Raw genomic sequence first — 27,720 nt, forward strand, 5'->3', positions numbered from 1 at the left:
TTTGCAATGCAACTCTTTTTGTTTCAATTTTTTCCTTTTCTCTATTAATTGCTGTAAAGAATCCCCATATGAGATTTCATTTTCATTTCGTCTCATTAGCATGCAATGCAAGGCCGAGGTCACAATTTTTGTACTCGATATGGTCTCATAGTTATTGACATCAAATTTATTGGCATGAAGAATCGATGGAACAAACTAAATTAAAACGAGTAATTAATCCAATAAAAGATGCAAGGAGGCATCATTGAAAGTCGAACTTTTAATCAATTTTTTATTAATCCCAAATGTTAAATAACCCTGGAAAAACAAAACAAAATACTACTAGAAAATACGAACATGCGAATTCACTCAACTCACCCTTGAAAACAGAAAAATAAAATAAAACTGAAAACAGCAAGCAATTGTGTCTCTACTAAACTCCATATCTATCTCGCTACAGACTGAAGGAAAAGACGAAAACGATGAGATACAAAAAACCCAGAAGCTATAAGCCCTAATTCCTATTTCGCTAAAATTCTAAGTAAATTTATGATACAAAAGACACGCCTTAGGCTCACTCTCCGATCCTATAAGTAGCTTATCTGGGTTAAGGCTCTCCCTCTCTTTCTCACACACACACACACATTATGCATGGCCATAACCCAGAGGGCTCGAAGCTCCACAACAATGCCCATTGCCACTAGTAGTAGCTTTCACACATCGGTGTCGTCATAACTGCAACCACCACCGTGGCCACCCTCGTCGTGGTCGTAGTCGTCACCATCATAAATGTGGTGGCCGTTGAGTCCGTCACTGTGTGGCTCCGACTGATTTGCCTTGGAGCTGGTCGTGGAAGACGAGAGCGGGCTCTCCACGGTGCAGCAGCCAGTTATCGGGACAGGATCAGTGAGCATCCGGCCATCCCGGGGCGGGGAGAACACCACCGGCATGTACTCCTCGGCGTCGCTCGGGAACTTGGAGTTCTTGAAGTGCTCTCTTAAAGCATCCAGTCCCTTTCGTCATTAATTATTATTCACGTCATTAATTAATTAATTATACAAACATAATAGTATATGAAATACATATAGATAAATATACCTGCAATCTTGCATAAGTGACTTGGCAGATCTTCCTAGAGTTAAAAACTTCCCAGCTTTGGTGGTGGAAGGCTTTGTAGAGTCTCAATGTTGCCTCTGGAGAAGTCATGTTCACGAACCCATACCCCACATTGCACTTGTTGCTAATATCAATCATCAAACATTATAATCAACACATTGACCCAAATTGTCACATCTACTTATAAAATATTAGTAAGGAGTACTAATTACTAATTAATTAAACCAAAGGGGGTGAGAGAGAGAGAGAAGCACATGAAATCAATGGGGAGGTAGACGAAGTCGTAAGAGGACAAGGGCTGGTCATCGCCGCCGGTCATCTGCTCGTTGCAGTGGATGCAGTGGTTGTCCAGCATGTTCAGCAACAGCTTCTGACTGTACAATACCCATTAGCATTTTAATTAAAAACAAATATTGCAAAGTCAAATCACAAACACGACCATACTCACAAGGGTTAAAAAACAAAGCTCCTTTGTCAAAGTAAGCAAAAAGAAACTCCTCAATTAATTTCATTCAGAATATGTTGTGAGAGGAAGGAAGCAATAATACCTATACTTGTTAGGGATGTTCTTGATCATGACAGTGGTTCTTGAATCCCTGCAATTGGATTCCACTATGGTGTCTTCATTTATGAGAAACCGGGGATCATGCTCCTTTCCCCGCCGACCAGCTCCTCCTCCTTTCCACGGCCTGCCTCCATGGCTCGACTGCTTCGAATCCCCAGCACTACTAGACGGAGCTCCGTTGCCTTTTCTAGAAGCAGTCTTTTTAATGCGCCTATTACTATTATTAGAGCATTCCTCAAATCCAGTAATGCAGAGATTGGAGAGCGATCCATGAAGCGACGATCCGCTGCTGGAGCTCTTGCTCCCATCGCTGCCACTAGGGTTTCCTCTCCAGCCGGCCCGCGGCGTCGGCGGTAGAGGGCGCGAGCATCTGTTTGAATTTCTGGGAGAATAAGCAGTGATGGGATTGAGATTTCTGGAAGGAGCAGGTCCGTTCCAGAAAGTCCTGCATTGGCCACCGGGGCGGCTGAATTCGATGACGGCGTTTTTGCCCAAGATTTGGGTGGCGTTCAAGGCGGCCATGGCCTTGGCGGAATCTCGAACATCATACAACTCCACGAATCTTTGGGACCTTTTGTGTGGTGTCTCCCTCAATTCCTTCACGGGGCCTGTTGCAAATTCAACGGAAAACGCATTTAAAACCAACTACCAAGAATATGAGTTACAAAAGACAAGGTTTTTCTTTCACATAAATATGGTCAAGAAAGCGACCCTTCAATATACCACAAGGTTTCAAAGCCCCCTACAAAATCTCACTAGATCTCATGAACCTTCATTATTGCACCCTGAAACACACATCTCTACCTGCGCTGCGCATACAAGGAATACATACAGCCAAAATTGTGTATTGCCGGACCACCATCATTCACGTGGCCTGTGAGAGATGGGGAGAGAAAGAGAAAGAGAGAGAGAGAGTTGATAATCATAAGCATACCGAATTCTTCGAAAATTGATTTGAGGTAAGAAGCGGAAAAGCCTGGCCGCAAATTGAAAATAACGAGGGTTCCTTGATTGTTCCCATCGGGGAGGCCAGAGGTGACCGGAGTCACAAACTGGGCCCACACGACCCGCCCCGAGATGAGTCCTACAGCGCTCTGCGGTGGGAGAGGCGGCGCCACCGCCATCATCGGCGACGCCAGGACGGCCTCGTAGTGGCGCCCGAGGCGGAACTGCTGCTGCATGTGCTGGTCCTGGATCGCCACAAGCGCCGCCTGCGACGCCCGCACGTCGTAGAAGTGCACCGTCACCAAACCCTCGCGCCGCCGCTCCATCTGCACGGACCGCACGTCGCCGAACACCTCCAATTCGCGGCGGACCGTCGACTCGCTCACGGAGGCCGGCACCATGCTGAGGAGCAGCGTCCGGGAGGGCGTGGGCGACGGCGGAGGGACGGAGACCGGAAGCGGCGGAGGGGGCTCTATCGCGTACGGAGGGAAGTGTGGCGGCCGTGGGTACACCATGCTGTCGTAGACCGGCGACGGTGGGTAGGTGTAGTAAATTTGGGGTGAGGCGTTGGGGAAGAACTCCTCAGCGGCGGGGTCGAGGTGGCGAACCGGCATCAGAGGGAAACCGGGATCGGTCATCGTCGGAAATCGATGATGAGGGGTTTTTTGGTCTTTAAAATAGCGCAGGACGGTTCGTGATCTTGTTATATTTCGTTTCAGTACATATCTCTTGCTTCTTCCTTTCTCTCTCTAGACTTTCTTTCATTCTTTGGCTGTACTGTACGACCACAATCTGTTTCTCTCTCTAGGCTCTACTTGAATCTTCGGCCTATGAATAGTAGAGGACTAGTGTCTCTGTAATCTGTATGTTGTGTGTGTGAGAGAGAGAAAGAGAAAGAGAAAGAGAGAGAGAGAGAGAGTGACGAGAATGGTAGAGGTAGAGGTAGTGAGTAGTGAGTGATATAGAGAACAAAGAAGTTGCGACTTTCTCCTTTCACACAGGAAAAAAGTTTGCCAAATATTACTCCTCAATAATTTCACAAATGAATTTAAGGTTGATGTTCGCTAGCCTACTCGGATATAATCTTCTATTCACAGCCAAAAAAATTCTAACCACACTATATTTTGAATTTCATTTCCAAAAAATATTTTTTTTATTATTTGATTAATTATAAAGGTTATTATATAATTATTTTTTTTAAAAAATACCTTATTCGGTGGAGGCTCTATATATGTATGTCCGTCAGTGTTTATTACTTTGTAGAATGATATTAACATATGATAAATAATAATACTATTATGGATATAGAATTTAAAGTATATAAATATATACTCCCTCCGTCCCAATATTCAAGTCCCGTATTCCTTTTTGGGCCGTCCCATGTAACAAGTCCCCTTTCCTTTTTTGGCATTAATTAGGACTCAATTAAGCATTTAATTAAGTCTCTCTCCTCCCACAACCAACCCACCTGCTTTTCTCTCTCTCTCTCTCTCGTCTCAACCCCCACCTGCCTCTCTCTATCTCCCCCATCTCACCGCCTTCTACTGCCTCGCACCTCCGCCGCCTCCACCGCCTCCACCGCCATCCTCTTCCACCGCTTCCCAGCTCTCCACCTTCACCGCCTCTACAACCATTTTCTTCGGCCGAACAAACAGAGCCACCGTTCCTCTCCTGCACCACCTTCCACCGCCTCCAACACCTCCTGCTCCGCCTCGCGTCTCCGCCGCCAACGCAACTCGCGCCGCCTCGCGATTCCGTCTTCACCGACTCCAACGCCACCGCCGCTTCGCGCCTCCTCGTGCGCCGCCTTCCACCGCGGGCAGATCTGCTCAAATAATTTAGGGATTTGCAGGTAGTTAGGGTGGTGCGGTTGTCGCCGGAGTCAGGGAGAGAATAGGGAAGGAAGAGGGCGCTGGTGGTGGCGGCGGACAGATCTCTAGCCATGGTGGTTCTCTGCCCATGCGCCGGACTCAATTTTGTGATTTTGATTTTGAAGTTAGGATTATTGAATTATGATTTCGTCTATTAGAGTTGATTTTTGATTTTGATTTATGGAAGAGGGAGAAGAGATTTTGCTAGATCTGGGAAATGATGTAGGTATTGCTATGGGTGTGTGTTCGTGTGTTTTGTGAGACCGCCGGAGAGGCCACCGGAGAGAGACCACCGGACTCCAGTTTTTTAATTTTGCAGTTTTTTAATTTTGCTATATTCCTTGTTAATTTCCATTTTTTTTTTAATTTTGCTATATTCCTTGTTGTATTATTCAATTGAATTAGTAAATAAAATAACATTAAATAAAACACTAATTATGTGGTCCCTACTACTTTTACATTCACTTTAACTCTCCTAAATACCCGTGCCCAAAAGAAAGGGGACTTCATTAACGGGACGGAGGGAGTATATTTTAACATGAACCAATCTTATCCGCACAAATACAGGCTATGTTATTGTTATCTATTTATGTCGTGTATATCATAAAATTATAGATGAAATTAGAATCAGAATTTAAAAATACGCATGTTGTGTGTTGGTGATAGTAAACGTATAATTGTTGTAGAGGAATCGATTGAGCATTTTGAATTACTCTATCCGTCCTAGGGATGGCAGTGGATCTTGGACCCGGTCTAAATTCGTGGATCCAGATCCGTTTTTACGGATCTGGATCTCAATTTTTTGGACCCGACGGATCTGGATCTGGATCTGGATCTCAGTTTTGAAAACGGATCTGGATCTGGATCTTGAAATTATAGATCCGGATCCGGCCCAGATCCGACCCGTGGATCCGTTTTATTTTATATATATATATATATATATATATATATATATATATATATATATATATATATATATATTTTATATTTATATTTAGTTTACTAATAATATTAACTAAATTAAAAATAATAAATAAATTATATTCAAAAGAATAAAAACTAAAAGTAATTAGATAAAAGTATTTTGTGTTATATTTTTCATGATGGAAATTAGATATTGTTGATTTTGTGAATTTTTTTTAATTTAATTTAAAAATAGTAGATCCATGGATCTGGACCCGTGGACCCGCGGATCTGACGGATCTGGATCTGGATCCAAAATTTTCAGATCCACGGATTTGGATCTGGATCTAGATCTAGTATATGAAAACGGATCTGAATCTGGTATTGACCAGACCCGGTCCAGATCCGGCCCGTTGCCATCCCTAATCCGTCCCATGAAACATGATTCAATTTTTTTTAACACAAAAATTAAAAAATTAATATTTTATGTATTAAATATGGTAGGTAAAAAAGTGAAAAAATGAATAAAGAGTAAATTTTTTTATTATTTTTAGCAACAAGTCAAGCTTCGTAGGATGGAGGGAGTACAATTTTTCAAAAAAAAAATACTAATAAAATACATATTATATGATAAATTTACATATAATAGGGCAAAGGTGCAAATTAATCCCTGAACTCGACCCCCCTAGAGCGTTGACCCCCCACCCCGGACGCAAAAACCTCCCCCATAGTCAATAAAAAATGTGCAACTAAACTCTCGCGTTAAACGGCCTTCTAACACCGTTTAACTATTTTTTTTTCAAGTGGGCCCCACCCCAACATTAGCTCTCTCTCTCTCCCCATTTCTTCCTCCCACCGATAACCTCATCCTCCGCCGCCGCCTCCTTCTCCCCAAAAATTGTCAAAACCCTAAGCACTCATCATTGCGGCGGCGTTTTGGGCGTTGGCTTCCTGCTCAGCGAAGACGGACTCGAGGAAGGGTTTGGCCAAGGTGGTGAATAGCGCGGAGGCCAGATGCGACGTGAGGGAGAGGGCGGCCGCGTGGGCAGAGGAGTCTAGGTTGTGGAGGCGACGGGCCACAGCGGAAAGGATTTTCGAGAGATGTGGCGAGAGGGCGTTGCCCTGGGATGCAGTGGCAGCGTGGCCCGCCGCCTCCGCGACCCGAACTCCTTCGTCCGCGCGGCGATGGACTCGAGGAGTCGATGGCGGCTACAGGGAGAGAGAAAGAATACCGGCTCAGCGGTAATGGACTCGAGAAGTCGGTGGCGGCTACGAGGAAAGAGAAAGAATACTGTTTGAGCCGGGCATTATAAGCGAGGGCGCGGCGCTTAGGGGTGAGCAAAAAATCCGAAACAGAATAACCGAACCGATCCAAATCGAAATTTTAAAATATGGTTCGGTTTTTTCGATTTTTCGGTTCGGTTCGATTTTTTTTTTTCATAAAATTTCGGTTTTTCGGTTCGGTTCGGTTCGGATTTTTTAAAACCGAACAAAACCGAAAAACCGAATTATATTTATAATGCATATATATATATATATATATAATATTTTAATTATAATTTTATAATATCTAACTTCTAATATTTTTTTTTTGGAATTTTCGGTTTTTTTTCAAAAATTTCGGGTTTTTCATTTTTTTTTCAAAAATTTCGATTTTCTTCGGATTAATTCGGTTTTTCGGTTCGGTTTTAATTATAAAAAATTCGGTTAATTCGGTTCGGTTCGGTTTTTTTTAAAAACCGAACTAAAATATGGTTTGGTTTGGTTTTAGCAAAACCGAACCATATAACCGAAGGCTCACCCCTAGCGGCGCTGCTGAACAGCGAGGAATCTACGGAGCAACCCTAGAATTGTTTTGTTGTTGGTGTTGATTTTTGAGCATATTTCTTGTTTTTCTTCAGCTTGAATCTCCATATTTTCTTCTCAAAATCCTCCATTCTCTCAATCAGTTTTTGCAAATTTCTGCTACTACCATCGTTTGTTCGGCAATAGCGGCAATGAATGAGATGAAGGGAGGGCGTCGGCGGGGAGGCTGCGGGCGATGGACTCGAGCTCCGACGCGGCGGCGGCGGCGACGTGGGTGTCCCTGTCGGATAGCTTGTGGAGGCACGTGAGCACGACAACCTCAAAAATAGAAAAAAACATTTTTTTTTAAGAGAACGGTGTTAGAAGGCCGTTTAACGCGAGGGTTTAGTTGCACATTTTTTATTGACTATGGGGGAGGTTTTTGCGTCTGGATCGAATGTGAGGGGATCGAATTTAGAGACTAATCTTCTCCTTTACCCAATATAATATGATAAATTAATCAAAGAAATACAAATAAGCCCATAATCAAACTAAATAGATGAAAATACAACTCATGAAAACAACGCAAGCTATATTGATAGGACTTTATTGAATATTGTAAGTGAACTACAAATGTTAACTTTTTTGCAAAAGCAAATTAGTACTCCACAAAATTTCCTTTGAAAAGTAACGATTAAATGAATATTATCCCTGTCTCATTTATATTGAGACAAAATGCTTGGGAGCCAAATTTAAGAAATTACTAGTATTTAATATGTGAAATATGATAAATGAAAAGGTAAAAATGTGAATAAAGAATATAACTTTAACAAGTAAGAAAATGTTTCAAGAAAAGAAAAATGTCTCAAGATAGATGAGACGTATGCAATATTTTATTTTATATTAATAAATGTGCACCTATTTCAAAATCGATGAGATGGAGAGAATAAATTAGCAAATCGAGCCGGGGATTGTCTTGCTCAGTTTGCTCGGAATTTGGACCACCCTGCATGTTGGACTACGATTTTTCCGGATTAACTTATATGTATTACAAACTCTGATTATGAATGAATATAAGAGGATGTTTGGCTAAGCTTATTTTAAAGAGCTTATAAGCTTTTGGAGCTTATAAGATATAATTTTTAAGAGCTTATAAGTTGTCAAAGCATTTGGATAATTGAGCTTATAAGCTAGAGAGAGAACATCGAAGAAAAATGAACTTGAATGATATTTGTAAAATGATTGTTGCATATGAGATTATAAAAAGATAAGTTGGGGTAGAGAAACTTTTTTTTGGGGAGCTTATAAGATCTTGGAACTTATTTTTAGAACTTATAAACTGTTTAGGAGCTTATTTTACCATACACTTTAAATGAGCTTATAAACTCCTAAACAGCTTATTAATGCTTTAAAGAGCTTATAAGCTCAGCCAACCACCCTCTAAGCCCAGATTCCGTCTCAGAAAAAAATAAATATTCACCCCACACATCAACCTTGTTGTCATCGTGAGAAAAATATTTGTTACACAATATTTTATCAATGATCTTGTCAACCTAATTCTTTTATAAAAAAAATATTTCTTTCTTTTACATATATATTATAAATTCTTGGGTTAATTGCATCAAAATCCCTGACCTTTTCTCAAAATTTGGTTTTTTGACAATCTTTTTAATTTTAGCAAAAATTTCAACGAGCTTTCAATTTATTGCAATGTCCATCCGGAGAAAATTTCTGGCCAAATTAAATCTGAGTTGGCATTTCTAATGCCAACGTGGCATCAGAAATGCCAAATCACACCCTCTCCCCCTCCCTCGTCACCCCCACGAGCTCTGCCCTGGCCTCCAAGCTTTCTCTGCTCTGGGTGCGAGAGAGAAAGGAATCGAGCGGCGGCGGCGAGTTCGCCTCAGCCAAGAGATCCCCTCTCTCTCACTTCCTCCACCACCCTCACTGCGTACACTCCGCCGCCGGAAAACCTCGTGCGGTGGAGGTCCCAGAAAAGGTCGGTCCTCGCTCGCCGGCAGTGGGGGATGGAGGAAAGGGAAACGAGCAGACGGAGGACGGAGGTCCCAGAAAAGGGGATCTAAGGTTTCGTAGGAGGAATGAGGATGAAGTCTGCGGTGATTTTGGGTGTTTGTCGTTGAGTCAGAGAGAGGCCGAGAGAGAGAAGCAATAGAGGTTGGCTTCACTCGACCACTGTAGTCGCCGGATTTTAGATTGCAGCGGCGAGAGAGGTTGTGTCTGGGCGAGAAGTTCTTACTGTGTGTGTGCTGTGAGATGGTGAGATGTGGAGAGAGATGAGGCGGAGAAAGATGGTGGCGGTGGTTGCTGCCGCCGAGAGAGATGGGGGAAGTGAGAGAGAGAGAGGGCGATGTGGGGGTGACGTGGGAGGGGGAGGGGGTGTGATTTGGCATTTTTGATGCCACGTTGGCATTCCGGCTGCCAACTCAGATTTAATTTGGCCGAAAATTTTCCCTGGACGGACATTGCAATAAATTGAAAGCTCGTTGAAATTTTTGTTTTAATTAAAAAGATTGTGAAAAAACCAAATTTTGGAAAAATGTCAGGTATTTTGATGCAATTAACCCTAAATTCTAATATTAAGTTCTATACCTTTTATACTCTATCGATAATCCAATTCAATCTAAATATTTTTTCTTTTTAATTATTTATTGTATTATTTTTTAATATCAAAATGCCAAACTGACAATTTTTTTTTTTCATTTAATTAAGTAGATTATTGTAGAGGTTGGTCTGCACTTTCCAATAACAATCGATTATCACTTTAAAATATTTTATTTTTTTTATTCAAATTCTTTTGTCTTATTGTCATAAATGATTATTTGGATTATAGGTAAATGTAGCCTTAGAGTGATAATATTAGTAATGGTCAGCAATTCAAAATTTAAAGAAAAATAGTCCAACTTTTGTAAATATGTGAATTACTCAATGAACACCAAAGATAGAAGTCACTGAACGACACATCACTAAAAAATAAAGTATGTATTTGTATATAGGATATTTGATCGATTTTTTAATTGCACGTGATATTTAATTTTATTACGATAATATTTCTTAATTTTGAACATGAATATTCAGGAAAATAAGATTATAATGTAAAAGTGTGTAAAAATGTGCGTGACCATATTATTTATAGTGTAAAATCATTACTTAAAATAAAAAACAGACCAATATTAATGGGACCCCCCAAATAGGAAAACAGGTCAATAATTATGGGATGGTGGAAGTATTATTTTATCATAAAATTAGTATTCTCAAATTTAAATTCACTTCAAAGTCAATCAAAGTTAAAATTCATGATTTTGAAAAAAAAAATTGAAGAAATAAACTAAATCACTACACAAATTCAAGTTTAAACAATGAGAAAAACGATTTTTTTTTATTTTTTATTTTTGTAAATTTGAGAATTTTAGATTTATTATAAAATCATACTCCCTCCGTCCACGAAAAAGTGCCCCATTTGGGTGCTGGCACGGGTACTAAGAAAGCTGATAAAGTTGTTTTGAGTGGGGTAAAAATTACAATAGGGGTAGTTCTAATGACATTGATTAGTTTGTTAATATTTTCTTGTCTTTTCGTTGTTTAGAGTTTAAACAATCCTACTCTTTGTTGAGTTCGATTTTAATGTTAAAGACTAGTATTTAATTTTTATGCTTATTTTAATTCTTGTGTTTTTTTTAACATATTCATTCTTGTTTTTTTATGCCTATTTTAATGTTAAAGACTATTTAATTCTTATTTTATTGTATAATTGTAGAGAAATCAATTGATTAGTTGGCACTAATATATAAAAATTAAATTAAATTTACTTTAATTTGTCAAAATATATATATAAAAATTATTATCCACACATATATTATGTGTGGTTTAAAAAAATTAATAGAGGTGCACACCAAATATAAAAATAAACTTCATCATTAAATAAAATAAAACTTAAAAAAGAATTACCGCCATATAATAAGTGTTACAAATAAATTTTCTGCTACACATTTTAAATGTCAATAACTAATTGAAAGTTTCAAATTGTTTCACCTACACATTTTTTAAAATATGTGTGGGTAATTATGTGTGGGTAAAACATCAATTAAGATTTGCATAAAAAATTAATTAAAGCCAAAATATAAATGTAGCTAAAAATATTTTCCCACGTTTCTTACATGTCAAGAATAAATAATGATAAAAATTCATTACCCACACATAGATAATTTAAAATTATGTGTGGTTAATAACTTTTATTAGTTTGACACGTTGGCGCAACAAATTTAAAAATAAATTTTATTATACATAAATAAAACTTAAAAATAACCGTAAAATAATAAATGTCACGAAAATATTTTTGCCACACATTTTAAATGTCAATAACTAATGAATTTTTTTTTTGTGTGAATTACCTACACATTTTGAAATTATGTGTGTGGCTAAACTACCACCCATTATTATGTGTGGGTAATTATGTATGGGTAAAAACTCAATTTCTTGTAGTGCGGAATTCACACGTGAAGTGGAGTTAATTTTCAGAACATATTTATTATTCCATTGAGCTAATCAACAAACACACATAGCCCAAAAGCCATTAAATCGGGTTGTAGATACAATTGGAGATACAATTTGGAGGGTTTGTGTGTATTTCTTCCACTTGTTTGAGTTCAAAGAAAGAGTAATTTAATTTTGGGGGAAATGGGATTGATTAGGCATGGGGGAGTTGGTTTAGTAGTTTTAATTAGTGAGTTAATTGTGTAAGTTAATTGCATAGATTAAATAAAAGTGTGAATTTATTAATGACATAAGTTGTAAATAAATTGAAAAGTAAAAGGTATGAATGTACAAAAAGGTAAACAAGACACTTTTTCGTGGACAAAAAAAAAGGGGTAAGTAGGGCACTTTTTCGTGGACAGAGGAAGTAACAAATTCAAAGTTAATATATTATCATATTAAAATTAAAATTCACGTGCACTTTAAAAATTAACTAAAATTTTGTGTATCTATATCTCAATATCCCTTGTATCATGTATCTATGATTCAACAAATTAGGTTATTATGAGAATGAGATAGGATTGCGATAAAATATTAGTTACAAAGAATAATCTAATACTTTATCCGTCCCATTATAAGTGAGACCTTTTTTTCGGTGTGAGAATTAAGAAATGTATATTTTGTGTGTCGATGAAAGAATGAAAATGTGTTTAAAGGATAAAACTTTTACCTAAAAAGGAAATAGTTTCACTTATGATGGGACACCCATAATAGAAAGAGTCTCACTTATAGTGGGACGGAGGAAATATTACTCTGCCTTTTATTTTTTATTTTTTTGAAGCAATATTACTCTACCTTTTATGTCCATGATTGGTAGATCTTAAAAATTATTTTAGGATTCTTATTAATTAAGTAATTAACTTCGTGAGAAGGGGCAGTCAAACCCTGGCCGTCCACGTGTTGAGATACTGTGACGGTACAATATCTCAAATGCCAGATATATCTGAATTGATTTTTATTTTTTTTCTCGAAAATAATAATTGTTGCTGAGCTGAGTAGTACTACTCTTTTTCATTTCATGTGGGTTGGGCATTTTGACCATTCCTCATACTTTATTTTATTTGTACATATTGGAACTCTTGTGACTGTCTTCTTCCTTTCTTTCTTTCCACTTTTTTCTTCTCCCTCCAAAAATCAAAATCCTTTACATGGATATATATAAGAGAGAGAGTTATATCTATATATATGCAGACGAGTTGTGCTGTAACTGCAAATAGCATTTGTCTGTATCTAAATATTTATTGCAATGGACAAAAATTACAAGTATGAAGTTTTAATTTGATGTAAGTGAATTGTGCAAATCTCACCAGATTGTGAAAATCTGTCTTGGCATCACACACACATTTGTGTATATGTGTGTAGGATAATCTCAAACAATATACTCACTTCCTCCCACAAAAAGTGTGTATATTTTGTTATTTTCTTGTCTATTCTATAAAATTGTGAAAGTTTTATTTTTTGAACATATCCCTTATCTTCTAATCTTATTAATTTCGATTTATTTATGTTAAATATAAATTGTGAACCTCTTGTTTCAGTCACAATATTATAAATGATGTGAACTCATTTATTCGTTCAAAATAGTCCACTAACATTTTAAACTCTTATGGTGCGATTATTTTAATTGTAAAATTTTCATTGGAAAATGATGGATAAAAAAAGATTAGAAGATATTTTTTTTTCTTTTCATTATATGCTTATAGGAAATGAAAAGATGAGAAAATATTGAAAAAAAAATTCGCACATGTACCCTATAATAATATTATTCAATATTAAAGAGAAAATAAATGGAAAAGAGTTGTCCAAAAAAATATTTCACCTCCAAATTTTTTTCTATTATATTCCCTTCGTCCCTGAAAATTGTGACATTTTCTTATTTAGAAATGATCTCACAAACTTTCCCTCTCATTATTTATAAAAAGATGTGGAATCCAATCTCCATTCATACACAATTATTACACTTATTTTTTAAACTCGTATCATCTCTTTTGAATTATAATTTTTAGGAAGAGAGGGAGTACTAAATATATGAAAATAATAAAAAATTAAAAAAATTAAAGTATATTTTTTCTTTCATTTTCTATGGAATAAACTCATCGTTAAGGAAAAAAAAGTGAAACCACCCTTTCAAGACGAATTAAATGAGTATTTCTAATGTGATTCCAAATGGTATCCCATTTTTATATAAGTAGGGGTGCTTTCAATGCACATTAACATTTAATGTGGAAAATCTATGTATGTCTGCCCACCTATTTACTGATTCCAGATCTGTCATAGCTATTGATTGAGGAAATTAACTCATGACATCAGAGATACTAGGAGTCCGATAATACAAAAGATGTGATTATCACTCGACCTTCTTTTTTTTTTTTTTTTCTACTTAAGAGGACATCAAGCAGTGCGATTTTCTATGTGTGAACAGTGAGATTTCGAATTCAAACTTCACTGCTCCCATTTCCCAACTTCCCCAAATCAAAATATCACTCGACCTTTTTTATTAGTCTTAGGTGTCTTTGTTTGAGGTATAAGAAAATGATAAACTACATTAATTACTTTATACCCTATTTATTTTAATGTATGAAAAAGTTTGTATAAATTATACTCCCTCCGTCCACGAAATGAGTACCCATATTTCCTTTTTCGTCCGTCCACGAAATGAGTACCCATTTCCCTTTTTGGCAAGTGTACCTCACACATCGCTTTAATTAATATACTAAAAAAGTGGGACCCTTAAACTATTCACACTACACTCCATACATTTCTTAAAACCCGTGCCGTCCACAAATGGGTACTCATTTCGTGGACGGAGGGAGTATAATTTTTTGAGCAGCACTTTATTTCTTGAAAAAGAGATAATTTAATATCTAAGAGAAAATGATATTATTTTATATCACCTTTTAAGGAGTGGATATATATATTATTCTTCAAATCAAATCAAATATAAAAAATGTGATCCCCACTTTAAGTGAAAAATTTATAAAATGGTATTAGGTACACTCGTATTGACCCGTACCCAAATCCTGACCCGCATCCTGACTCAAATCGTGTAAATGACACTATTCAGTTATAAAAATGACACTGCATGTAATTGACACTATTATATTATACAAATAACACTGCGTATAAATGACACTATAACATTGTAAATGCCACTATTTAGAAATATAAATGACACTTCCTGTAATTGACACTATAAGATTTCAAATCACACTATAATGTTTTAAATAACACTATTCAGAAATATAAATGACTCTTCATATAATTGACACTATAAGATTTTAAATAACACTATTCATAAATAGAAATGACACTTCCTGTAATTGACACAATAAGATTTCAAATGACACTATAATATTTTAAATAACACTATTCAGAAATATAAATGACACTTCATGTAATTGACACTATAAGATTTCAAATGACACTATAAGATTTTAAATAACACTATAAGATTGAAAATAACACTATAACATTTTAAATGTTATAATGTTATAAAAATGACAATGCATGTAATTGATATTTTAAATGTTATAGTGTTATAAAAATAACACTGCATGTAATTGACACTATTCTGTTATATAAATGACACTGCGTATAAATGACACTATAACATTGTAAATGACACTGTGTATAATTGACACTATTCACAAATATAAATGACGCTTCCTGTAATTGACACTATAAGATTTCAAATGACACTATTCAGAAATATAAATGACACTTCATGTAATTGACACTATAAGATTTCAAATGATACTATAATATTTTAAATAAGGGAAAAGATGCAGATGGGCCATTTAAGTTGTAGCCCTTATAGCGTAAAGCCCCCCTTACTCACTGTGTGTGTAACTAAACCCGAACTAAAAAAAAAAACCGTGCAATTAGGCCCCTCTGACCAAACGGTGGATAACCACCGTTAGTCAACCATTTATTTATTTATTTATTTATTTATAATTTAAGCTTTCTCTCACCCCTCTCTCTCTCTCATCTTCATATGCGCAGCTATGGTTCTCAGAGACCACCGCAGATATCACTAACGGAGCAGCTCCGGTGGTGGTCGCCGCCGCCCCAGAAAAGCATGAGGCCAGTTCCGATGGGGCTCGAGGCCAAATCTTGCTGTTGTGTTTCCTGCATACACAAACATAAATTGAAGAAATCTTCTTCAAATGTAAAAATGGATGATGCAACAGTAACAATAAGAATCACCTATGCTTGTCTAGGATCTTCATTTTCTCTTTGTAAGGCTTCACGAGCACCCGGGCGTCGCAGACGAAATGAGGGTTGCCCTTGGTGAGAATGAGCTTTACAGTCTCCGGGAAGTCGAAGGTGACGAACCCAAACATCCTCTAATGCTGATATGGGATCCTTACATCTTGAACCGGTCTAAAATTACTATACAAGGCAATACCCCAATTACCAACGCAGCAGAAGAAGAAGAAGAAGAAGAAGAAGAAGAAGAAGAAGAAGAAGAAGAAATGCCATATCGAGATAGAGAGAGAGTGCACCTAAAATAAGTGGACACATCCTCCTCCTTAAAGGTGCTATCAGCAAGGAATGTCAAGTAAATCTGCCTCAACCCAGGATTATTCATCCCAAAATGCCCCTTGCCTGAATTTGTGCATTCCATCACTCATCATCAGAGATCTAAGCCATGCCATAAATAAGTAAAGAAATAATTAACAGTAAAAATCTTGAATTAAAGTTAAAAAATAAAAATAAAAATCAAACCTTGAGCTATCAGGTGGAAGCTGCTGGAGGAAATTCATGCATTTGTTAGCTGGCAGTGGAGAGTAAGGGAAATTCATGTGAGTTGACTTTGTTCTCATCAGCTCCTGGCACTGCTCCATCATCTCAAACTTACTGGACAACCCCACCGCGGCGGCGCCGCCCTCGCCCTCGCCGTGAAGGAACCGGCAGCTCGTCCCGTTCTTGCAGAAGCTTCTAGCCTAGAACAAGCAGGGCTTCCACCCGAAACCTCCCGCTCAAATCATCAGGTCCCAAGCAGATATCAGTATATCACTGACGGAGCAGCTCCAGCGGTGGCCGCCGCCGCCCCAGAAGTGCATGGGGTTGGTTCCGGTGGGGCTCCAACAACGCGGTGGTCTCTGAGAACCACAGCTGCATTGATGGAGATGAGAGAGAGAGAAAAAAAAAAAAGAGGTGAGAGAAAGCTTAAATTATAAAAAGAAAAATAATGGTTGACCACCGTTTAGTCAGAGGAGCCTAATTGCACGGTTTTTTTGAGTTTGAGGGTTTAATTGCACACACAGTGAGTAAGGGGAATTATACGCTATAAGGGTTTCAACTTAAAAGGGTCTATCTGCACCTTTTCCCTTTAAATAACATTATAAGATTGAAAATAACATTATAATATTTTAAATGTTATAGTGATATAAAAATAACACTGCATGTGGGTCAGAATAGTGTCATTTATATAATTGAATAGTGTCAATTATAAGTAGTGTTATTTGTATAATTGAATAGTGTCATTTTTACGATTTGGGTCAGGATACGAGTTCGATTTAGCATGCGGGTCAGAATTTGGGTACGGGTCAATTCGAGTGTACGGTACACCCAAGTGTACAAGAGATTTTGTGTAAATTTATACCTCATTATATTATCTCTCCATTTAAAGGGATAAAAAACAAACACACCCTTATTTTATTAATTTATTGAGTTGGGGAGGAGGACGAGTGACTTGGTCATTACATATTTGGGAAATTTATTATTCACTTTATCTTTTTCCCATAAATTCTATGTTATTTGTTCTATTTTTTTTGAGACGTTATTATTTGAATGGATGACGTATCACAAGATTTAGAGATGTAAAATTGGCCGTGCATTATGTTTTTCCTTCTAGTTTTTTTTTTTTTTTGTTATACATAAAATGCACATATACTTATTTTTTGATAAATTATATAAGTAAATAAAAAAATTAAAGACCGCGCGACGGATGACTCAAATCCAGAACTTCAGGTCATCGCATTAATCTCCTACCGTTAGACCGATACACGCACAGAAATGCACATATACTTTCAACCTATATCAGCAAAATTCACGGAGTTCAAAATTTTTGTAGGCCACTAACTTAAGCCATGCTGCAAAATTAGGCCACATTTTTTTTCGGGCTTGCAAATTTGGGCCATATATTATTAATTTTGGCCCGATAGGGCTATTTTGCATCTGAGATGTGCATGACTTCACAGCTACAGCTCGAACGCTGATGTGGATTTTTTATTTGTCTTTTAATTATGTATTATTTTATGATTTATTTTTTTTGTGTATAAATATGTCAAATAAAAAAATGAAATAGAATTCCACATCAGGGTTCAGGCTGCACCTGTGAAGTCACGCACGTCCCATGTGCAAAATAGCCCGATCGGATCCAGATATGGCTTAATTACACCAAAATTAATAATAAATGGCCCAAATTTACAAGCCCGAAAAAATGTGGCATAATTTTGCAAAGTGCTATAATTTAGTGGCCTACAAAATTTTTGAAACTCAAATTCACGTGCACTCGAATTATATCAATGTGTTACCATACAATAATATTTTTTTTTAAATTAGGGATCAAGCGATTGGGATTCATACCCGATCACTTAACTTTTTAAAAAAGGAATACCAATAAGCTATATATGTTCGAGTATTAGATATTTAATTCAATTATTCAAATTATATAGCCATCGATTTACTAACGAAACATGTCTATTATTTATAATATGAATTGCATTTGTTTTTTTGTTTTTTAATGTGATAAAAATAAGAATGGTGGATATTAAGTTCTTGATTTCATCCTTTACACATATGAGCGACAAGCTTGAACTGTAATATAAATTCCAATGTTTAAATAACACATCTCGCAATTTAGCCCTATAACTATAAGTTTTTTGTAGAATCAGTTAAGTTTGGTCCACATAGTCTGATGAGGACAGGAAGTGGATGGTTAAACCTTTTAGCAAAGAGGATATTAAGGAAGCCGTTTGGAGTTGCGAAGGGAACAAGAGTCCGGAGCCAGATGGTTTCAATATTAAGTTTTGGAAATCATCTTGGAAAGTTATTAAGGAAGATTTTTTTCAAGTGATGACTGATTTTCACAAGCATGGGAAAATCCCGAGGGGATGCAACAGCTCCTTCATTGTTTTGATCCCCAAGAAGGAGGAGGCGGAGGCCTTGGGGGAGTTTCTCCCTATTTCTTTAATCTGCAGCCTTTATTAGATTATAGCGAAGATTCTTGCAGGCAGAATTATCTCGGAAAACCAAAGCGCCTTCATTGGTGATAGATTTATTTTGGATGGAGTGGTGATCCTCAATGAGGTGGTTGCCGAAGCCAAGAGAAAGAGGAAGGGAAGATTCATCTTCAAAATCGACTTTGCAAAGGCTTACGATTCGGTGGAGTGGGATTACCTTGACATTATGTTGGATAGATTCAATTTTGATCCTACTTGGTGTCAATGGATTAGAGGGTGCCTACAGTCCGCTACGACAAATGTGCTTATTAATGGATCTACTTCGGGAGAATTTCGCCTTGAAAGAGGTCTTCGGCAAGGGGGCCCGCTGTCCCCCTTTCTCTTTCTCGTCGCAGCTGAAGGTCTACACTCCCTTATTGATAGAGCTGTCGAGAAAAAGTTGGTGTTCCCTGCAGAGATTGGAAAAGATCGAATAAAAATCTCTCATCTACAATATGCGGATGACACCATTTTCATCTTAGATGACAAGGAATGCAATGCAGCAGCTTTGAAGCACATTCTGAAATTATTTCAGCTCCTGTCGGGACTTGCCGTGAATTTTCAACAAAAGTAGCCTGATTGGGGTTGAAGTGGAGGAAAGGAAAGTTGAAAGAATGGCTGCCGAGCTCAATTGCATAGTTGGCTCAAGCCCATTTACTTACCTTGGTCTGAAAATTGGCGGAGGATGCAACAAAGTGGTGAAATGGAGTTACCTCGTTGATAGAGTTAAGAAGAGAATCGACGGTTGGAGGAAGAGGAAGCTCTCTTTGGCTGGGTGTATTACTCTGGTAAAGTCAGTCTTGATGACCATTCCAGTTTATCAACTCTCCTACTCTCTTATTCCAAAGGCAACTTTAAATTCCATTAACTCTATTTTTTGCAAATTCTTGTGGGGTGGGAGTGTGGATGTGGGGTCGATTTCTTGGGTGAAGTGGAAAGATTTATGCGCGGATTACAAAGAAGGGGGGGCTGGGTTTCACGGATTTAGAATGGTTTAACTTGGCTTTGGTGATGAAATGGATTTGGAGATACTTAACCGGAAAGGGGAAATTGTGGACAAGGACAATGAGGTCCATTTATGGGGAGATTCAATGGGGGGGAAGAGGGGTTAGGTATTCCAAGGTTGGGGAGAAATAGCAGAGGATGGTGGCCTAAAGTCTTAGGTATTGGAGACAAACATTCGGAGAAATGGTTCAGTAATAATATTAGGAGGAAGTTGGGAAATGGTAAAGATATTATTTTTTTGGAGCACACGTGGGTAGGATCGAGACCACTTAAGGTTGAATTCCCTAGATTGTTTCAACTTAGCGAGAGTGAGGTTGCAAACGTCAGTGACTTTGGGAAGTGAGTGGAGGGCAGATGGGTTTGGGAGCCGAAATGGAGACGAGATCTTTTTGAAAAGGAAAGAGAGATGACTAACGATCTTCTTGCTACCATTTCCACTGTTGTACCTACTGCAGGAATCAAAGACACATGGCTTTGGAATGCAACCAAGGATGGAGTTTTTACAACGAAGTCAGCCTACCGCATTATCAAAGAGTCAAGAAGCACCGTGCCACATGCAAGCTCAAACAAAGAAACGATTCAGAAAATGTGGGACACCCCGGCTCCTCAGAAGGCAAGAGTCATAAATTGGAGAATTCTTAGGAATAGATTGCCAACATGTGACAACTTAAGGAGACGAAACATCTCTATCGAAGAAGTGGAGAGTTTGTGCAATGGATGTTGCAATCAACAGGAAACAACAAATCATGTCCTCATTAGCTGCCCAAAAATCGAAGAGGTCTGGAATGGAGTGCAAAGATGGTTGGGCGTTCAAGCTCCAAGACCACAAGGTATTTTTGAACATTTCCAAGCTTTTACTAATATGGGAAAGAAGAAGAGTTCGAAGTTATTGAAGGCCTTATGGATGTGTACAACTTGGATTTTATGGAAGAATCGTAACGAGAGTAGATTTGATGGAAAGACTTGGGAGGCACAAAGGTTGATTAGGGAGATCAAAGCAAGGATGTGGAGTTGGAATACAATTTTTAAATTCATTAGTGAGGAGATTTGTTTTTCCTCTTGAATGTGTGAGTAGGGGTGAGCATTCGGGCGGGTTGGGTTGAAACCGAACCGAAATACCCAACCCGAAACCCAAACCGCCTAAAAAATTTCGAACCAAACCAAACCGTTTAACTGGTCAAAACCGAACCAAACCGAACCGTAAATTTTCGGTTCGGTTTGGCCAAAACCATTTTTTTTTTAAGCTATAAGCAAAAATTAAAGTACTATGAATAAGCAAAAATTACCACATCTAGATAAATCCATTTACTTCTACAATCAAGAGTTTGTAAAAATTAAAGAACAAGCACAGAATAAAAATCTTATGTACTTTTGAATTTAATGTAAAGTGTAAAATTCTAAATTTATTTTTTAAATATTTATTAATTAATTATTTAAAAATAAATATTTATTAATTATATTTAAATCGGGCGGGTTCGGTTTATAAACCAAACCGTTTTTCTCAAACCGAACCCGAACCGTTTTCTAGCGGTTTGAAAGTTTTCAAACTAAACCGAACCGTTTTCTCTACATAAACCGAACCAAACCGCCCGGTTTGGTTTGGTTTGGCGGTTCCGGTTTGGTTTTGCTCAGCCCTATGTGTGAGACCTTATCTCCTTTTGTTATGTAATCTTTTCGGTACTCATTGTACCATGGTTCTTCTAATATATTCTATTTTCTGATTAAAAAAAAAAGGCTTATTTGGCTAAATCACACACCCTTGCCTTTCCTATATTCAACAAATCTTGCCATTTATTTTAATGGGGGTTATTAAACGTTGAATTAATTTACACTCTTGTAGAGTGGATATGCTCTTAGTAATAAATAAATTGTTATATTCCTCGCATCTAGCTAGCTAGGATATCAATCTGGTATGAGACTGATCGGTTAGCTTCAATTTTTTTTTTTTTTTTTGAGAAGATCGGTTAGCTTCAATTAATATATTAAAAAGAAGGAAGGTTAGTAAAATTCCAATTAAGAAAAAAAAAAAACAGCGTAAATATATAGTTCAAATTAATAATAGCTCAAGTCGGATAGGGTTGGTCGAAAAATGAGTGATTTTCTCTTATTAACATAAATTTTTCTTGTTATTGATCAAAAAAAAATTCTCGTTATTTAATTTTGAAAATTCCATTGTTTTACTTTTGAATTTGATACTATGTCTTGTTTTAGATGTTTGTACAATGAATTTTAGTTTTCTATTCAAAAGTTGTACTTGTGTAATCAATTCTCAGTCTTTTTTATTTAGTGAAATACTATGTGTGTTGGTCAAGCGGTAAGAGATTAATGTCTAAGGTCAAAAGTCTTGGATTCGATTTAATACTATTAAGTTATCAAAAATAAAATAAAATAGTGGAATACTTTCTTTAGGTGAAAATAAAAAATAAATAATCATTTAGGATAAATGCATGTTCAATCTCCATCTCTATTTGTTACTGCGTCGCTGGAGAGGAGACGACGGAACATCTGTTTCTTCATTGCCCGAAAGCTGCGGCGGTGTGGGACCAAATCTTCCAATGGTTACACATCAAAACGGCAAATCCTAGAGGTACTCTCCATCATTACAATTCCTTCATCTCTGCTGCCAAAAAGAAGAAAGGAAGAAGATTGCTAAATGCGTTATGGGTGGGAACGGTTTGGACACTATGGGAAAAAAGAAACGAGAGTCGTTTTCAAGGAAAGATCTGGGATATTGAGAGACTTGTTTTACAGATCAAGGGTAGACTTTGGAGTTGGAATGAGGTCTATAAAGTTTTGGAGTTGAGAATCCCTTTCACCATGTGGTGCTCAAAGGGTTTCAATCTTTCCTTCTTGTTTTGATTGGCATCCCTGGTGCCTTGCTTTTTATCTTAATAAAATTTTAATTTTACCGATCAAAAAAAAAAAAAAACTTGTTATAGAAGTTGAGATTAAAATGACAGTCATTTTTGCATAAAATACCAAATCAAGTGTTTTGATTGATAAAGTAAAATTTATTTTTTATTACAAGAATATAATTATTAAGAAAAATTATACATACTATTTTTTTTTCGTAAATATTCTAATCTGATGGGCTAATCTTAAATCAAAGATTCAAAATTATGGTTAAATAAAAAAGAGTTAATTGCATCAAAATACCTGACATTTTCCCAAAATTTGGTTATTTGACAAACTTTTTAATTGTAGCAAAAATTTTAGTTACGTTTCAATTTATTGCAATGTCCGTCCCGCGTATATTTTCGGCCAAATCCATGCTGAGGTGGACCTCCGTAAAGCTTAGGTGGCATGTCGTGTCGGGTAATGAAGCATTGTCGTCTCAAATCCATTGCAATAAATTGAAACGTAGCTAAAAATTTTGCTACAATTAAAAAGTTTGTCAAAAAATTTTACTACAATTAAAAAGTTTGTCAAATTTTGAGAAAATGTCAGGTATTTTGATGCAATTAACCCAATAAAAAATTAGTGCCGAAATCGAAAGGTTTGGTCACGATTGAATTCACATCCTTCATTTGCATAACAAAAAAAATCTGCCAATCAAAAATAAATACGACATGCACCGAGCATTGTAATTTAGTGATATTTTTTGTCTTTATAATAGTGAATGATCATCAAGATACAAAAATATATCAACCCCGGTGCCCAATTCAGAAAAGAAAAATACCAAATTATACCTTTTTCAACAAAGCTTTAAAACAAGACAGCTAAATTACTATATACTCCATATCATAGGTAAGCATGAGAGGCTTCACATACGATACGACATAGTTTGATTACATGTATAATGCTTTTCGCTTAGAAGAACACCAAGGATAATAGTTAAATTCGAAAAACTATGATCTTGTACATAGCAATGTTCGGAATTGTTTGACATCATTTATGAGAATCAAATTTGATGTTATTTTTCTGGAGCCTCAAGTCCAAGATACAAACTGAAGCAGTTATCTTTTTATAGCTTTTTGTCATCTCATTTGTCACTCCTGCTACTGATCATTTAAAGAAAGTGTGTAGAGAGAGAGAGAGAGAGACTGTCAAACCAAGAATTTACAGCATATTTCCCACATACAAAATTGGGTCAGATGTGCCAGCATTAAGTGACGGGACAATACATGCAATATAATTGACCTTTTTAGTTTATTTTCTTTCTGTTTTTCTGTATAAATGAGCAAAAGATATACCCCAAATCAGTTGTTTAGAATTAATTCATAGTCCAAAAAATAAGAGGAGGTGGATTCGCTAATTTCAAAAAATATGTAAAACCCGACCTTTCTTCTATTGAGACAAAATTACAAACAATGGCATGCATGTTTCGAAAATTGAACATAAAAATTACTCCCTCCGTCCCGCGAAGCGTGACCCACTTTCCTTTTTGAGTTGTCCCATGAAGCTTGACCTGTTTCTAAAAATAGCAAAAAATTTACCCTTTATTCACCTTTTCACTTTTTCACCTACCACACTTAACACACAAAATACTAATTTCTTAATTCCCGTGCCCAAAAGAAATGGATCACGCTTCATGGGACAGAGGGAGTATCACTAGAGGGTTGCTTTTTGGGAAAAAAATTAATGTACCATAAAACATACTAATTCACTAGTTTTTTTTTTGAGGAATTGTGGGTACGTTCATTTTTCTACGATTACATAATTGAGGATGTTGTGTAAAAGTTCTAAAGAAGATTGTTTTACTCTCTTTTTTGTTATTTTTAAATTTTAGTTTTGCATTTATAGTCCTTGACTTATAGTGGTGAAATACCTTGAGCATCATGGGTATATTAATTTAAGATCTAATATAAATAACAGTATTGAAAATTGAATGTTTTTGATGGATCAAAGTAATTCTTTCCTTGTCGCTGACACTTGTCTCTTCAGTGTCAAAACAATTTTGTTATTTCCTTGCAACTCCAAGAAACCAACAAGAAACATACGTATCCAAATAGTATTTTTTACAGAGTTTTAGTATATCAACAAAAAATCCCTTGACTCGATAACCTAACACATATCTTGCTTCTAATAACATGTAAAGTCGATTTTTGATGCCATAAATAGTTCATGACACTTTGTCACATTTCCAGTTGTAGTTTGTTTTCAACGTGAATCCCCTTTCCCCTTTTGGGCAAGCTTACTTTTAAAAGATTTTCCCCCAAAAATATATTAAATCAGAACATAAAAGCATACTTTAATTCAACGGAGAAAATAAAATAGTCATACTGACCAGTCTGACAAACACTGGCAGAAAATTAGATTAGCTGATTAATTTAATTGCGTTAAACTGATATCATATAAGTGTAGTAATTAAATAGTGGCGCACGTGCACCGGAGATTATATTGACCACAGAGACCAAACATGAGGTTTCCGATGCATATGCAATTATGCATATCTAATTAATTATTCTATAATTTAATTAAAACCAAATTCCAAGTTTGTCTTTGCTGCTTTGCATGCTCTTGTCGTCCAACTTATGTCCTTCCTTATAACGCATACTTCTTTAACTTAATTTAAAAAAAATAAATATCGATATATATATATATATATATATATATATATATATATATATAGGAAGAGGTTCTAATAAAAACATCTGTTAAAATGAGAACTAGGAACCTAATCTTGACCTTTTAAATATTAGATCTAATGGTTAGGATTTAGTCAACAAAAGAAACTGTGCATCTATTATATTTTACTGTGCAATTAAAAAATATGCAATTTATGCAATTGAAACCAACAATGCAAAATACTCAAGCAAATCGAAATTGTGCATCTATGCAATTGAAACTGTGCATCTATGCAATCGAAATTGTGCATCTGTAGTTTAATCTCAGCCCTCTATTTTATTTAAATCAATGGTTTTAAATTGGTTCCTAGTTTTCATCTCAAGAGGGGTTTTTATATTAACAATAAATCTATGCAGCCACATTGTGGCCACCCACAATTTAGTTTAATAGGAAAATTTTCAATTTGTTTAATTTATTTTTTAAAATAAAAATAGGATTTAATTATTTTATTTTATTCTCTACATTATAGTTATTTTTTTGTAATTTTTTTTGCAACTTTTATTTTTAATTTATTTTTTAATAAAAATAAAAAAGTTACAAAAAAATTATAAAAAAATAACTATAATGTAGAGAATACAATAAAATAACTAAATCTTATTTTTATTTTAAAAAATAAGTTAAATAAATTATTTTCTTTTCTATTAAAGTGAATTGTGGGTGGCCACAATGTGGCTATTTAGCATTACTCTTATATTAACCCTACCCTATATATATATATATATATATATATATATATATATATATATAAAAGTTAGTATAGTTGTATTGATCAATTCGGTTGATCTTTTTAATGAGAAAAGATTCAGGTTCGAGGCCCTAAAATATGAGGTTATGTTCTATTGAGCTCTTTAATTAATTTTATTGTCACATTGAGTTAATGTACTTCTGTTATGTTGTATTGATCAATTCGGTTGATCGTTTTCATAATTGTTAGTGCATTTATGATTTTCACACACTACTTGCTTATTCTATTTTATTAACGTTAAGATTGAAATGAACTAAGTTATTATCTACTCGTATTTTGGTTATTAAAATTTTTGAAGGAAAAAAAGCACCCTAGATAACATTACCTGCTCAAATTTTAACTTGACACTATTTTCCTTGTTTGCTCGTGAATAAATTCGTAAATAACATGGTTAGCTAGACCGAAATTATAACATTACTAACTTTATATTAATCTTATAATCCATACTTTAATTAGTGAAAAATATAGTAATTATACCATGAACTTAATTGGTTATAACAATATACTAAAAATGAGAAGATGGTTTCCCTTCTGAGAAGGTCATTTATTATTATTTCTCTCTTTTCTAATATCTTGCAAATTCAAAATACAACTATCAAATTTGAACGGAAGATAGAAAGTAAATAGTTGTAAAGAGCAATAAGAAGTTAATTGCGACGAAGAAGGAATATTAAAAACGTTGGAAGAAAAAATATCACTGACGATCAAATTTGTCACACTTTCTCGAGGAGATGTCAAATTGTTAATGCTTTGATTTACGAAACCAATTTTGAAGGTGTCGTCCCGCAAGACGACAAATAAGTCATTATCATCATGAACACGTGGCCAACGTTTATTGGCTCTCGGTGAAATTCTTTAACTAAATTTCGTTAAAATGATATTTTCTGAAGATATGATGTCATATACGTAAATATCTGAATTGACAAAATTACTCCAAATTGAAGCATATCAAAATACAGTTTTTTTCGCTTAGCTTAGATTAAACTATAAGAGGCGCGATTCTCATTGTATTTGAACAATCTAAAAAAAACATGTACACAGTTTATGAATTAGAAATGAATACAAGAGCAAGTTTGGTGTTTTAAGTTCAAAAATTCTTCCCCAAAGTTCATCATCTCCTTCGGTTTCCCTATCGGTCTTCATCATCAAATAACGTTAATAATCTCATGAGCTTGTGGTTGCGAAGATATGCAAAAAATCTTCAATTCCTCCATATCAGTTGACATTAACAGATTTTGATCAAACTTCATTTATATTATTCTACTTTTCAAATTGACAACTATGCCCACACACAACACTTTTACATGCTTAAAATTAGATCGAAAGGCCGTCAAATCGTCAACAGGTTGTATCATAAAGTTTAAGGTCTAAGAATGCAACGGAAATTAAAGTCACTTTAAAATAGAAGCATAGAGCAACGCTTAATAGTCCAATTTTGTTTGGTTTGGTAAATGCATC

At 35.9% G+C, this 27,720-nt stretch overlaps 1 protein-coding gene across 1 annotated transcript; it reads right to left on the minus strand.

Moving 5' to 3' along the window:
• Window positions 1-385: 385 nt before the first annotated feature.
• Window positions 386-3,561, minus strand: LOC130995527 (protein terminal ear1-like). The gene is made up of 5 exons (XM_057920844.1): window positions 2,595-3,561; window positions 1,644-2,268; window positions 1,350-1,469; window positions 1,078-1,219; window positions 386-992 (listed from the first exon to the last, which is right to left on the minus strand). Exons 1-5 carry the CDS (start codon window positions 3,241-3,243, stop codon window positions 693-695), a joined length of 1,836 nt encoding a protein of 611 aa, XP_057776827.1. The 5' UTR covers window positions 3,244-3,561; the 3' UTR covers window positions 386-692.
• Between the last annotated feature and the right edge of the window lie 24,159 nt (window positions 3,562-27,720).

The sequence above is a fragment of the Salvia miltiorrhiza genome, chromosome 7 (assembly GCF_028751815.1).
Source record: "Salvia miltiorrhiza cultivar Shanhuang (shh) chromosome 7, IMPLAD_Smil_shh, whole genome shotgun sequence".
In the NCBI taxonomy this organism is placed as follows: Eukaryota; Viridiplantae; Streptophyta; class Magnoliopsida; order Lamiales; family Lamiaceae; genus Salvia; species Salvia miltiorrhiza.

Bases quoted from the DNA above. Each gene is read 5' to 3' on its own strand.
- LOC130995527 (XM_057920844.1), bottom strand. From the start codon at position 3,243: ATGACCGATCCCGGTTTCCCTCTGATGCCGGTTCGCCACCTCGACCCC. The intron at 1,470-1,643 runs GTATTATTGCTT...GGTATTGTACAG, and splicing joins AACATCCCTAACAAGTATAG to TCAGAAGCTGTTGCTGAACA. The intron at 993-1,077 runs GTATATTTATCT...TAATGACGAAAG, and splicing joins TCACTTATGCAAGATTGCAG to GGACTGGATGCTTTAAGAGA.